The sequence below is a fragment of the Vulpes vulpes genome, chromosome 3, assembly GCF_048418805.1.
Source record: "Vulpes vulpes isolate BD-2025 chromosome 3, VulVul3, whole genome shotgun sequence".
Classification (NCBI taxonomy): domain Eukaryota; kingdom Metazoa; phylum Chordata; class Mammalia; order Carnivora; family Canidae; genus Vulpes; species Vulpes vulpes.
In genome coordinates this window covers 82,682,072-82,696,933 of record NC_132782.1, presented here as the reverse complement: position 1 = coordinate 82,696,933, position 14,862 = coordinate 82,682,072, and the positions used below count along the sequence as shown (strand labels likewise).

Here is a 14,862-nt window from a genome sequence, read left to right as displayed (position 1 = left end):
TGCTGTCACCAGACAGAGGCTGATAGGGGTGGTGAAGAGGAGAGCCCTACTGCTTAGAAATCATTATAGTTTGTTCTTACAAGTTTGGCAGGTTCTTGGTACAATTATATAACTACACATACATTTGGCGGATAGAGATGAATTATGTACTATGCATGTAATTACATGTAGCAAAATGTGTACTTTTATTTGGTGGGTATTTACATAGTAGGGTGAATAGCATACTTAGAAATAATTAACATAAAGTATTATTTAAAAAACAAAACAATTAAAAGTAGTTTGGTTTTTTTGAGCTCCCAAAAGAAAAAAAAAAAGAATCTGGAATCTTCCTTTTATTTATTCCAGTAGTCCATGCCAAATTGTTCTGGAAGGCAGTCGCCAAAGACAAAAGGAAGACAAAGTAATTTCCTTCTGTTATTCATACTCTTTTGATTTAAGGAAAAGGCCTCTTCAAATTTAAAGTGTCTCAAAACTTCTGTCTGGCCTTAGATTTTCCTAAATTTAAAACATTTACAAATTCAGTCGACGTGAATAAATACCTTGATTTAATTTTTACCTTCTATCTTTGTAAAATTGAGATTCTCTTACGACTTATTAGGAGCATGATTCATTTTTACCCATGTACTACAAAGTAAGCACGTATTTATGTTTGTGAATAAATTATGATGTAAACGTTAAGCATCATGTCTTGTCTCTGCTTAACTGTTTCTTGTTGAACACCCTTCAAAAACAGTACTAATTCTGATGCAAAAATATTCAATAAGTGTAGTAAAGTTTCGGAATGAATCTCTTTAGTTTTCTTTTCAAGCATATCACATGAGATCTCTGAATATTTTCATTATCTGTAGAGTTTAGATCATTTTCCAACTTTTTCTGGAGATAAAGTTTCTAGGTGAAACTTCATTTTATGAGTCCATTATAAATAAGATCTCAGAACATAAAGACTCTTGTGAGAGAAAGTATTTTTTTTTAATAATACTCTACATTGTGAGACATTTTTCATTTTGGAAGAATTTTTTGACGGTTAATTCCTTCAAAAAATTAGGTGACATGTATCAGAACAACTACTATCCCAGAGTCTTTAGAAAACAAGGCAATATTATTTTCCTTTCTTTGGGGGTACCAAAGAGGACCAATTTAGTCATGATCAACCCATATGGTATTTTAGAGAATTTGCCAATTTTCACCTTAGGATTTAATCAACTGTGTGTAGAGGTCAGGAGAGTAGGAAAATGGAAATTTCTAAAAGTGCTTTAACCATTTTTGGTAAGTTATATCCATTAATGTTATCACACCCCCAGTACTGGCTACTGTATTTTTCAGAGGCGAAACCAAATAGGTCAGAAAAGAAACTTAGGAATTCTGGACCTAGATTCCAGTTGTTAGTTGCCTTATTTGGTGCTAAGCTGTATTTCTTTTAAAGGTGTCAGCAACAAACATTGATTGGTTACTACCCACTCTCCCCAGCCCCGCTGTCCCCACCTGATTATTTGGGGCTTGATTTTTGAAAGCTGGGGATGGAGAATTAGTCACAAACTTGGGAAGTGTGAGCTTTCCTTCCCGAAAAGGAGAGCCTGAACGTCAAAAAGTGAGAAGAATGCTTCTGTATTGTTTTCCTTCGGCTCCATTGTAAGAAAATGACTTTTAGTCAAAATGCTTTTCTGTTCTGGGCCAGTTGCTTGCTAACCTGTCTCATACTTTTTTTTTGGGGGGGGGGGGGCTAGTCATTATCTTATTGTCTTTGTGGGTCCTAATGGAGATCTAAGTCCTAAAGCCTTTCCATTTTCTGAATATTTTATACAGAATACAATTTAGTAGATCTACTATGTTTGGATGTCAGCAAGTCCTCCTAATCTTCCACAATGCTAAGACAAAGTCAAGCTGAAAAAAAAGAAAACCCGAAGAAAATAGTCTTTAGAAATAGACATAATTTATTCTGATCCTATGTCTCCACTCAAGAAAAATTAAAAATGCTTTTATAGGTCCCTGATGATTACTTCACTCTGCTAAGATAATTTTTGATCAGTGGTTTATTTTGAATGCCATTTTAAAGTGGTAACATTTTGTGGTGTTGGCAAAGTTATCCCAACCCTCCCTTTCCTCCCCAGGAGAGCAAGAAGCCTTGTATAACGCAAAACTTTGGTAGAAGACATCCAAATGTTATTTAAATAGAGCTTGACCTCTGGGCCAGTCAATGTATTGTTTCTCTCCTGGCCAAGTTAGCATGCAAATAGTGTAAATACAACCAGAAATGTAACAGGGGTATCTAATACTCATCAAATTTATTTCTAAAATATTGCAGTGGATTCAGAACCCTGAATTCCAACCAGATGTACTTCTGGAGTATTACACAGGTCATATATATTTCACTTTTTTTTGGGTTCAAAAAAACCCTGGTTCCAACCCAGGGGATCGACACGATAATTAGATTGAGAACATCTGCACCAAATCCAAACCATTTCCCTGATCCTTCCTTGAGCCTTCCCCACGGGAGCGGTTTTTTTATTTATTTTTTATTTTTTAAGCCCTTGCACATTTTATTTGTCTAGCCCCCTTTAGGGCAATTCCGAGGTTTTGCCTGCCTGCCACCGCACATAGAGGAGGCGAGCGCAGACGTACCCCCAAGAGTAGGATACGGGGGGGGGGGGGTGGGAATCATTAAGGATGTGGCATCTTGTCGGGACAGGAATCCCCAGAGGTGGCAGTGCAGTTTCCCGCCTGGGGCCTGGCTCCGGGACAGGGCGTGGCCAGGCGCGGGGCGCGCGGGTGGGCACGTGCGCGGGGACCCGAGGACGCGAGTGTCGGGGCGCCGCTGCCCTCTACCGGGCGGCGCGGTCGGAGCTGCAGTGCGGCCGCCTGGCGACTGCGCGCGCGGGCTCGGGCGCCCCACACCAAGGCGGTCCTCGGCGTTCCCGAGGTCGCCACTGCCCTGCCCGGCGTCACAGCATCGGGGGGGGGGGGGGGCCGAGGCTCGCGGCGCCCCCCGCACCCCCGCCCGGCTCCTGCCCGGCGCTCTCCCACCACCTGCTTCCTGCCCCTTCTGCCGGTTGGGGCTGCGAGGCCGGGACGCGGAGGGAACCCCCCGGCCGACTTCAGGAGCGGCGCGCTGAGCACACCGAGACGGCTGGTGTGCAGCGCGAGACCTGGGGGGCACGTGTGTCTTCTACTCCCGTGGCCTTTCGTTTCCAGTCCTTTCCACTCCAGAAGGCTCCATTCGCCCCCTTGATGAGCGCTAAGCCCTCGCGCTCGGTTCGAAAAGCAGTTATATCCCACTTACATGCTTTATTTTGTATTCCATAAGAATTTTATTTACATATAATTTTCAAGATTAAGGAATTTGGGGGTTTAACTGATGACGCGTCAACTGGAGTGCGGGAGAGAGGAAGAGGACAGTATTCCTACTGGAAAGTCCAACTCACACGTGTGTATAATCAATGAAAGATGACGCTCATAAAACGTGTACTTTTGCCAGGTTTCTGCGAAAAAAAGAAATCCAAAGCGAATTGACTCTCGGGTTTGAATTTTAGCAGTTCTGTACACCAGGGACCACGCTTTCTGTAAGAAGCGTTACCCACTCGTTCCAAGTTTCTGCACTAAAAGGAGTGCAAACCCAAGTGTCTGAACTACAGGAAGTTTCCAGGGCTGTTCCGCTGCCGCGGTGCGGGGGGATACACAACCGTGCCCGCCGGGGCTTTTCCTGCCTCGGCCTAGGCGGGCGCAGCTCGGGCGGAGGGGGCGGCGCGGCCCCGGCCGCCGGGATCGCGGGGCGCCTCGGGGCGTCGCGGGGGCCGCGCTGCCACCGCTCCGGGCGTTAACGGGTGCAGCGGCAGGAGGGTCAGGGCTGGTCTCGCCCCAACTCCACTCCCCCCAGCTGGAAACGCCGTCCCCGGCAGGCTCGGCCCGAGTCCCGCGGGGGCCCGGGGCGGTGGGCGTGCGGCGGCCGCTAGCCGGCTCGCCGGGCACACGCGCGGGGCCGGGGCTCGGGCAGGTGGTCGCGGCGGTTCGGCGCCGGCTGGAGGGCGAGCGAAAGCGGCGCGGCCCCGGCGCCCGCCCGGACACGGCCGAAAGCCCCCGGCCGGAGGTCCCGGAGGGGTGGCGGTCGCCCGCGGCGGGCCGCCCGCGACCCCCGGGTTCCCCACCCCCGCCCCCGCCCCGCGAAGCACGCCCCAGGTGAGCCGGGCCCCGGGCTTCCCGCGGGGGCCCCGGCGCCCCTCCCGCCGCCCTCCAGCGCCCCCTCGGGGCCGGGCCGCCGCCCGCCGCCCGCCGGGGCCGGGGGCCGGGGGGCCGGGGGGCCGGGGGCCCGGGAGGGGCGGGGGTCGCGGGCCGGGCCCCGGGCGCGGGGGGAGGGGCAGGGCGCCGGGGCCGCGCGCGCCAGGCCCCGCGGCTACCGCCGCGCCCTCGGGCTCAGACTCCGGCTCCGGCTCGGGCTCGCCATGGCTGCGGCGGCGCCGTGAGGAGGAGTCCGCGTCCTCCGTGGCGGCGGCGGCGGCCGGCTCCAGGCCGGGTTTTGGCGCCGCCCGCCTGCTGCCTCCTGGCGGCTCCTGAACTCCAGCCCCCTCTCTATCAGCCTCTCACTCCGTCTCAATATGTCTCAAGATGGCGGCCAATGTGGGATCGATGTTTCAATATTGGAAGCGCTTTGATTTACAGCAGCTGCAGGTCAGGCTTCTGCTCGCTCGGCCTCTCGCCCGGGGGTGGGGGCTGCGGGCGGTCGCGGCCTCCCCCGGGGCTCCGGGCTGCCCGGCCGCCGGGGGGCCGCGGCGGCGGGGAGGAGGGGGGTGCCGGGGAAAGCGGGGCCGAGTCGGGGACAAGTCCCTCTCGCTCCCCGGCCCCCATTGATAACTCGCTTGATCAGAAATTGATCCTCTTTGTTCAATTCATCGATCAGCCCAAGATGGCGCCGGGAGCCGCCGCCGCCACCGCTGCCCCCGGTGTCGGCCCCCACCCCGGGCGCCCCCCCGGCCCTGCGCCGCCGCCGCCGCCGCCGCCGCGGGACCGGGGAGGGGGCGGCCCCGGCGGCCCGCGGGGTGCGCGCGCGAGCGGGGAGCGGGCGGCGGCGGGCGGCCGCGGCGGCGGGCGCTGCGCGGGGAGGGGGCTGCGGCCCGGGGACGGCGCCCGGCCGCGCGCCCCGCGCCCCCGGCCCACCGTATTCCCGGGGAAAGTTTGTGGGGAGTTGCTGTGGGGGGTGAAGCGCCTGCCTCTCCAGGAGGAGCCGCCGCCGCCACTGCCGCCGGCGCGGCGGAGCTGGGGCTGGTGGCGCTGTGGTGCCGCCGGCTCGGGGGAGGGTCAGAGCGGCCACCGGCGGCGGCGGCGGCGGCGCGGCCCGGCTCCGGCCAGGCGGGCGGGTGGCCGGGCAGGCGGGCAGGCGGCCGGGCGGCCGCGCGCCCCGGCCCCGGCCCCGGCCCCGGCCGGCCCGGACCCCGGCCGCCGCGCGGGGCTGTCAGCCGGCCGGGGCCGCGCCGCCGCTCCCGCGCCCGGCGCCCGGCTCCCCGAGCGGACCCCGGGGTTTGTTTACGTCCGGGCGGGCGCCCCGGGGCCACCCGCGGCCGCCCCGCTCTTTTGTGTGCCTGCCGGAGAGGCGCGGACCGGCCTCTCCGCGGCGGGAGACCCCGGCAGGGGCGCTGACGGGAAACTCGCGGGGGGCGGCAGGCACCCAGCGCGCGGAGCCCGTGGGTCGGAGCGCCCGGCGGGAGCCGCTGCGGGCGGAGGGCAGCAACTTTCCCCGCGCGCAGGCTCCGCGCTGGCCCCCGGCCCTCCCCGCGGGGGCCTCGGGCGCAATGGAGCGCGCGGCCGGTCCCCTCCGAAATGCCTCCTCGGGTCGGGTTCTCGAAAGCAGAGCCCCGGGGGCCCCCCGGGACTGTGGCGTGCCGGGCCGTGGTCCGCGCCCCGACCCCGGAGCGTCACGGGGGGATCGCGCGGGGACTCCCCGTCCGGCGCCCGCGCCGCCGCGGTGCCCGGGGGGCGCGTCCCTGCCGGCCGCCCCCCACCCGGAGGAGCCGCGCTGCCCCGGGCTTCGCCCCGAACCTGCCGGCTCCGCGCTCGCGGCGCCCGGACAGCCCCGGGACTCTGCCAGGTGGATGTTGTGCGTAGCCGGAGCCAAGTTGAAGGTGAGCGGCGTGTGGTCCGGGAGCCCCCCTCCCCCCCCGCCCCGGGAGCGCCGCGGGCGGCGGGAGGGCAGGTTGGTCTGCGGCTGGCCGGGGCCCAGGGCGGCCGGTGCTCCGGGGATCGCCCAGCGTCCCTTGGGGACGGCCGCGGCGTCCAACCCCGCCGGGTGCGGGAAGGCAAACTTGACCGAACTTTCCCAACCCGGAGGACTGGTGACGGCGACCCGGGATACTTTAAGTCAGGAGGGAGGCAGATGAACTCCAGATGCAGCCTTGTAGGAAACGAAGCGGATTGCATTAAAACGTCTGTCAGTGGAGTCCGACAACTTTAATTGTACATGCTTGTTTTCTGTTTCTGCCTACGTAAGAACGGTAAAGCAGACTCATAGTCGTTATGAAATTTCTTCAAATTTCTCGCTTAACTAGGAAGAAGACTATGTGAAATATGCATTTCCGATAAGATTAAAGCTTAAAGGAGTTTGAGTATTTATTGACTAAAATAGATTACTCCAAAGTGTCTATTGTGTAAATTAGATTCCTGAATGTAATGAACACAGCCGAATGGCATTTTTGATAAATTGGTCTACCCTGTTTTAGTAAAAATAGCTCCCTTTTACCATAATTTAATTCCTGTGCTTACTGTAAAACCCGTTGTGGAGTTTTGAAGAGACAAACCTTAATTTTTTTTTTTCTTCTTGGCTTCTTAAGTGGACATGTAGCTGAACATTGGCGAGGTTTATTTTTTAAGCATCTTGGCAAAACTCCACGGGAGATGGATTTGGTTTCCAGAGCGGTATTAGGTTTTTAGGAACTCTCTGACACCACGAACCTGTGGGTGATCAGCTACTTGAGGATATCATGAGGATGTTTAATACTGTGACTTACAGAACTGGGTTGGAAGTTTTCTTGTCAGTCTTTGTCAACGAACGTTAAGGTGTTGATCTCGAAAAAGAAAATTAGGTTAGTGAGCATCACTATCGTCCTCTGTACAGAGCATCCGTCGGCTTTGGGTGGGAGATAAAGATTGGGCCCCAGATGATTTCCTGCTCCATCACAGGTTTGAGAAACTTCATTTGACTATGGAATGCCAAAGTTAAGTATAAGGCTAAACTCATTCTTTTCTCTGGGCCCTGAAGAGGCCGTTTGAGTTGGTATCCAGTTTAACGTCATCTCTGTTCCCACAGACAGTAAGTAGTAAGTGAGCCAATGAGACTGCAGTTTGAGAGGAGAGAATTCATTAGTTTCAGACTCTTCTCATCTTTCCACAACCCCTGACCCAGAGATCGGGTTGCCTGCAGAGCCAGCTCAGGCTATGGCCCTGCCACCTGAGGGCAGATCTCAGCTAGACTCAGACCCAGGTTGGACACTTACGCTGGTTTGCTTGAGACAAGACAGTTGTGCCCCTCCCATGCCTCTACTACACCCTCAGTGAGCCGGGCCTGAGTTCTCATCCCTCTGCTTGGTCTTGAAGCTCCTTGGGACGTGGACTGAGTGCCCAGGAAGAGAGCTTCTAAAGATTGAGCTCTATTTCGTTTCCTTTGCAGTCCCAAAGGCTTGTGGTATGGAAGTGTCAGTGCTTTGGTGTTGCTAAGACTAGTTGGACAAGTTTTTGTCCTATCCCAGACTTGTAAAAACCAGACTTTTTTTTTTTTTTGTTACAAGAAAAACACCATTGTATAAATTTGCCTTTTAAATACATATTTGAAAAGAGAACAGTTTCTAAAACAAGTTCATGTAACTCTGTGAGCGAAGCTTTTGGGGAATGGGGCCTGCCAGTGACTGGCTTCCCTTTGGGGGAAGGGAAGAGGGGGGGAAGAGGGGAAAGGGGGAAGACTCCCCCTTTAAGGAGTCTCTGCAAAAGTAACCTTGAAACATTATCCTCTTTTTCAAAATCAGAAAATAATTCCGGTTTTGCCGAAAGTCCCATTTCTCTGATAGGTTTTATTTTGTGTTTTCCTGTTACAGCAGTATTCCCCAGAAGTAGATCATTTTGATTACAATATGTATCCCGTCATGTACCCTTTAGAAAATACGGAGGAAACAAATCATCAAGGAGTTCTACACAGCTGCTGTCTTTGTTTCCTTGGTTCTTTTAATATCGGTGTCTTCGAGATTGGGTGTGGGAGGGGGTCACTTCACTGTCAGTGGATTAAAGGTTTTTTCTCCATGTGAAACTATGTGTAGTTTTTTTTGTTTTGTTTTGTTTTGTTCGAAAGGTGCAAGGCAGTGGAGGGATGGGGTTATTATGCAAGAGTTTCTGATGCAGTTGGGTGGTGGAGTCCCCCCCCTTGGGGGGTGGGGAGGCTTTTCCTCAGTTTCACTTAGCTCTTGACAGTAGTTAGCTACATGAGGAAGTTGGAAGGGCAAGGGGACAAATTGCCAGTCCTCTTAGGAATTACTCTCTCCTAGCCCACTGAGCTAATCTTAAAAATGCTGTCTGGGGAGCAGCCTATGGAGCCTGAGATCTTTAATGGCAATTGAAAAAGTCTCTGGCCCTGTTACATACAATTAAAACAAACCCAGCAGGGGTTTTACAGGAGCTGTGCAGAAGGGGTAGTCAGTGCTTTCTGATCAGTGGTGTTCCCCCCCCCCCCTTTGCCCCCCACCTGTAGCAGTCAACAATCCAGACTGCTCCAGGGGCTGTGCTCACAGCCCTTCTTGGGAGAGAAAACAAGGCTCCAAGTAGAAAAATCTATACTCGTTTCAGCTCATTTATAAAGCACAAGGAACATCCTCAGTGAAATGAAGGAAGGACAAATTTGTTAGAGGGAAGCTGGCATATTTTAAAAAAGAAATTCATCACGTGAGAAATCCTATGGAGCTAGGCCAAATTCCTACCTGTGCTTCGTTTTTACACAGTTCACACTTCTGGCATGTAAATTTCACAAACTTAAAAGACAGGTGTACCTGATGTCCTGTACCACAAACCCTGCTTAAAAATCACTTTAATACATAGGATCCTACATTATAGAAATTACTTTTAAAAACCTATTTATGGTCACTTAATGTATAAAAATGTATATATATAATTGCTTTTCCTATGAAAGTTCTGATTTTTACAAGTAATCGTCAAAGATAGAAATTGGTTATCTTGTTCTATTGTTTTGTCTGAAGCTCTGCATTATGGCTGTGGAGAGATAGTTTTGGTTTCAACTGAAATTCCCCTGCCTCTGATTGTTTAAACCAGACCCTTAATCTTATTTTAACATACTTAAAACGTTCAAAAAACCCGGAAGAATTGTTTTGTATAAGTAGCAAGTGAATGTAGTTTAAACACTCAAGCAATTCTGGTATCTAATTGGAAACAGGTGGAATTCTTGGAATCCTGTGTTTGAATCTTATTATAGCAAAGCACAGAGACACTTTTTACTTATGGCCATTTGTTTTGTTGAAGCTGTTTGAAGAGGGGCCCCATGACCTCTCATTGTGCCCCACTACTGTTTACCTGGACGTTCCAGTCGTGCTGGGCATTTTAGGAACTAGATGCCTGTGTATGTCTGGACACCCAAGAGAACTATGTGCAGATTATGTGGTGAAAAAGGAACTTTAATGGCATAATTAGACAACTGATTTAGTATCTGTGTTATGTAGCATTTATGGTGAAGGAGTTATGAATTCACTTGTGATTTCTGATTTAAAAAACATTTATTGGGGATCCCTGGGTGGCTCAGCGGTTTAGCGCCTGCCTTTGGCCCAGGGCGCAATCCTGGAGTCCTGGGATCGAGTCCCGCGTCAGGCTCCCGGCATGGAGCCTGCTTCTCCCTCTGCCTGTGTCTCTGCCTCTCTCTCTCTCTCTCTACGTCTATCATGAATAAATAAATATAATCTTTAAAAAAAATTTATTGACATGAGCATTTGGATACATTTTATTATACCCTGATAATGATTTAGAATTCAGAGAGAAATTACTTTTCTTAAAAACTCTACATTTAGGGATATAAACTTATGTAGCACCCCCCCCCCCAAAAAAAAAAAAAGCCAAACTGAGTTGGAGATATTTTAGCAAAATGTCAGCGGTAAGGCTCTGAATTATCTCAGCCATTTTTCTTATTCTAGTTTTCAAAGCCAGCTAAATCGCTGGTTTTGCTGTATGTTTAAGAACCAGGTTTTGGTTGGTGTTTGGGTGTTGATTTTATTGAAGAGGACAGCTAAGATTTGTATTGAGCTGTTGCTCCTGTCACAGTTTTGGATTTGCTGAGCTGTAATCAGCCCTCATGTCAGCTATATTCTGAAAAAGTGGGTAGAGGAAGGTGGTGTCTGGCTAGGCCGGGGGTGGGGATGGGGAGTGTGTGTATTCCTACAGGAAGTTACCTGGGATTAAGGGGGGGACCCATGGCATCGCCTACATTGGCACCCATAGCAGAAGCAGCTTTGAAGCACCTTAGATTTTTTATAAAAGTACACAGTGCCACCCTATTCACATGATATGACACAGTTAAAAAACATAACGAGGGCAAACGGGTTTCTGAAAGACATCTAATTTGATGTCTTTGGCAAATTAGAGGCAAATTTGATGGGCAAAACCCATCAAGGACCTTTCCTTCTAAAAGTAAACAACTCTCTAATAAAAATAATTCTCATTCTTGCTGTAATTAAATTCTGAGAGGATGATGTTAGTGCACGAAATAAATCTTGTCATTTTCTTCATTTGAATCTGAAGATTCTTTCTTGCTGCAGGAAGCCCAGGGCAGTTGGCAGAAATTTTGTGTTTATTAGAGCACTGGGCCATGGGCAGCCTGGGAAGTTCCTCAGATTTGGCTGGTACGATTCCCACCTAGAGGGAGCCCCCCCCCCCCCAGGGGCCCCATCCTCAGGAACCCCATCAGACAGGTGGCTGGAGGAGTGAGGTTGGGAGTGTTCATTGCTCCCAGGAGTTTATCCGGCACCACAAAGCATCTGGGAAAAATAGCCAGGTAGGAGATTCACAGGGAACTGAACAGATCTTGCTTCCTTTCATGGAAGCATTTGTGAAAATGAATTGGCCCATACCTTTATAAAGCCCAAGAGGCCACAGCAGGGCCCACTCAGCTGACAATTGAAACCCTCAATGCTTTTGACTGTGATTTATGAAGTTAATGTTGAAGAAATTACCAGAACTTACTCTGAAGCTTGTTCTGTCTTAGCATTATCCTGAGCGTACCAGCATGGGGCTTGTTTTCTTAAAGACATCTTTGTATTTGGCGGTGTTTAGTCAATATGTTAAAGGAGTTAACGTTTTTTAAAAAGTTATGTATGGTTACTAGGTATTCCGAGTTTGGTTAAGGGAAGAACAAATTGACAAATTTGCTCTTTCTTAAGCGAACATTGTGAAATTGCAAGAAATGGAATGCCATTCTGACTGTCATTAAGATTTTATTTGGGTGTTGACAGCTTTTTGCTAAATGTAAGACATTTGGATCCTGTCCACTCAACTGGAAAAAAAAAACAACAACAACACAAACAACTAGCTTAAAAGCTTCTTCCTAGTTTCCTCTTAAAAGTCTCTCTTATGTTAGTTCTTCCCCCAATACAATTTGAATGTTTTATTTTCTCATATTGTCTTATGTTTTTTTCAGACTAAAAAGGGTAGGAGGTCCTTTTAGGCATCTTGATTCTGTTTATATTTTAGACTTGTGAAGGTCTTTGGTTGATTGCTAGTTTCCCTCCCTCTTTTTAGGGTAGAAATCGCTGTTGAGGTCAGAGTAACTTGATGAATGCTAAGAAATGACCTCATAGGGGTTTGCAAGGCTCAAGGCTCCTGGGCCCATGGTAAGGAAGGGCCTCGAAGGCGCCGCCCTCAGTCTGGGCGCCGTCAGCCCCGAGCACCTGCTGTCGCCGCTGCCTGCCATTCCTTGCCCCTCTTCTGAGCCCCTGCCCTGCCAAGCCTACCCCTCCTGTGTTGTGACAACTGTTGTTTTCTTTTTTTTTTTTTCTTTGTAAGTATTTGTGGCGCTCCATTATTTTGAGATTCTTGGAAGAAAGAGACTATGTAAATGAAAATTAAAAATAAAATTCTTGCTGGAGGGAATTGTGCATTTAATTCTTCTGATTAGTTTTGGAAAAGACTTTTTTTCCTTCCCCTGAAAATAGGAACATTCTGTTGCTCCTATCACCATTTTTGCCTCATTCTGAAAGGTGTGGCAGATAATGGTGAAACATGTCCTTTATTTGCTGTGTCTCACCATGGTAGTTGACCTAGAACTTGAACCCACGCGATTCTGCGTACAGTGAATTATTTCTGATTCACATTGTTCTGCTCTGCCCTTGCTAAGCGTGTAGATAGCAACTGCCCATAGAACACAGACCTTTTAAAGGGGAAAGGTTTTGAGTCACTGAACACAGAAATTACAACTAAAATTTTGAGTAGCCTTACTTCAATTTCCAACTTCCCTTCTTGTTCATATGGCAGAGATGTTATAAGTCGTATGATTTTGAAACAGAAAACTATGATTTCAGGAGCATTCTTGGAAACAATTCACTGGAATCCCTTCATTTCAGCTGTGCCATGGTTCCTTGCTTACATAACATCATGTGCTGCCACAGCATTCAGCCAAGGGGGGGTACCAAGGTCAGATTTGGGGTCATGCTTCGGTTCTGTAGGCATGTGGGGGACCCAGGAGACAGATGGGAAACCCAGGCTGCTGCAAGGCCCCCATCCAGGTGACTTGGTCTGCCACAGACCTCACAGTTGCAGGGGAGCTGGGGGGGAGGGGGGGCAAGTGAGCACCAAGGGCCTGGAGAGCAGTGCTAAGCGGTCAGGAAGTTGGTACCTGGAGCTGGTCACCCAGAGGGGGTCGCTCTGTCTCCCCCCCCCCCCCCCGTTCAGATTTGTCAGCATTGGCATGGGATTGGGAGAGGAAGGGTATTGCCAGTTGTGGCTTAAGTGTCACTGTCAGGGGAGTGAGAAGTGGTTTGCGATTGTTTTACTTTGCTCTGTGTTGGTCTGTAATTATAGTCATTTTATGTTGCACGGATACTTTAATAAATCTGTGTGTGCACGCGCACAATCTGTGTGCACGCGCACACACAATCTGTGTGTGCTCGTATGTAGTTAGTTTTGGGGGCTGCTTGTTGTATGAGAGAGCCAGATCAAAAAAAAAAAAAAAAGAGAGAGAGCCAGATCTTTCTAGCACAGGAGAACTGAGCATGTAGCCTTGACTTGTTCCAAAAGTGTCTGTTTGAAACAGGTCATAATCCATTATAGATGTGGCTGCCAGATTATATCTTCCCAAACCATTGATCCAACCATGCTGTTCTCTCTCCTTAAACTCCTGCAGTGGCTCACTTGGGTGCAGAATGGAGACTGCTTTCCTTATGCCAGCAGATAGAGTTCCTCATGTTTGGCCGTACCTTACCTAAACCTTTTGCCCCACTTAGAAGGATCCCAGATTCATGCTCAATTTGGGGGAATGCTCTCATCCTTCCTCTGCACGTCTGAGTATCACATCTTATTTCATGCACTTCCTTCCTTCATTCTGGCCCAATGCTGCAGGAGTGTCTGGGTACCAGGTGCTGGTGATGCAGGCTGGAAGAGCAGCATTTGCCACCCTGGGGGCGTGGGCAGCTGGACTTTAGCCATGATGGAGCCATGCGCCAGGAGTTGTTGGAGGGTTGCAGAGGAAGGGAGTCCAAAATTGGGGAAAGCGCCTCCCCTCCCCTCACCCCGGAGCAGAGAGAAGGCCTTGGCTGAATTCTGTGCACCTGAGAATTTGTGGGAGAGAGGGCATTCCAGCAGTATGGTTGGGGGTGGCTGGTGATCTCTGAGGTCTGGTACCTTTTCTGGACCCCACATAGCATCCACCATAACTTCTGGCTGTTCTCCACCTTACATTGTCTTGTACCTGCTGTTTGATACAGCTCTGTGCCAGAGCACCCAGCGAGTCCCGCTGCAAGAGAATTGCCGTCCTCTTTTAAGGGGGCAGTCCCAGATATTTGGATTTTTTATTTGTTTATTTTAATTTTTATTTATTTATGATAGTCACACACACACACACACACACACACACACACACACACACACACAGAGGCAGAGACATAGGCAGAGGGAGAAGCAGGCTCCATGTACCGGGAGCCCGACGTGGGATTCGATCCCGGGTCTCCAGGATCGCGCCCTGGGCTAAAGGCAGGCGCCAAACCCCTGCGCCACCCAGGGATCCCCAGATATTCTGATTTAAGGCTCATTCAGCTAGTCCACTTAAGAGTGCAGACGGAATTCTTTTTAGGATTGTGCAAGGCAGGTAAGTTATATAAAAATGGGTGTGTTTTGAGAGTTAATGATATATATACTGATAGAACATGCATTTCTTATTTATTTCCACTTACTGAATGCCATCTTTGTAAAGCTGCATGTACAGTGGTTAAAACATATGTAATCGTATTTGTGGCACGTGAAATATTAAAAAAAAATCCACATTTTAAAAAATAGAATTAGCCAGAACAATTCTTTGATAGAGATTTATTCTTTGACTCTGCCCAGAGCCTGAATGGGAGGAAACTTCCCCCTAAGAACGGGGAAAGTGCGTTTTGTAATGATTAGAGCCCAAGCAACGCAAGAGAAAGCTAGCAGCAAGAGGCATGAAGGTCTGGGTGGCAGCACCGGAGAAACATCTTCCATGTGCTCAGCCCGCAGAGGCTGCCCTGCAGGCCTGGCGTAAGGGGAGGCAAAGGCCCTGGGCCAGGCCCCCTTCAGAGCAGTGGCCTTCATAGCCTGCATGCTTTCTCTGCTTCTTCATTTACAAAGAAAGTACCTAGGATATTTTTGTGGAGGTGACGTCACTGT

At 50.2% G+C, this 14,862-nt stretch overlaps 1 protein-coding gene across 10 annotated transcripts in view; it reads left to right on the top strand.

Moving 5' to 3' along the window:
- Window positions 1-4,345: 4,345 nt before the first annotated feature.
- Window positions 4,346-14,862, top strand: part of CUX1 (cut like homeobox 1) — a 363,575-nt gene continuing 353,058 nt past the window's right edge. For 4 of the 10 annotated variants that reach the window (XM_072752946.1, XM_072752949.1, XM_072752947.1 and 1 more), the window contains exon 1: window positions 4,381-4,659. In XM_072752946.1, the coding sequence (XP_072609047.1) occupies window positions 4,597-4,659 (63 nt within the window). In that variant the 5' untranslated portion in view covers window positions 4,381-4,596. Of the gene's footprint in view, window positions 4,660-5,190; window positions 6,108-14,862 lie in introns of those variants that run through there. The other 6 variants (XM_072752950.1, XM_072752941.1, XM_026019558.2 and 3 more) reach the window with 5 other exon arrangements.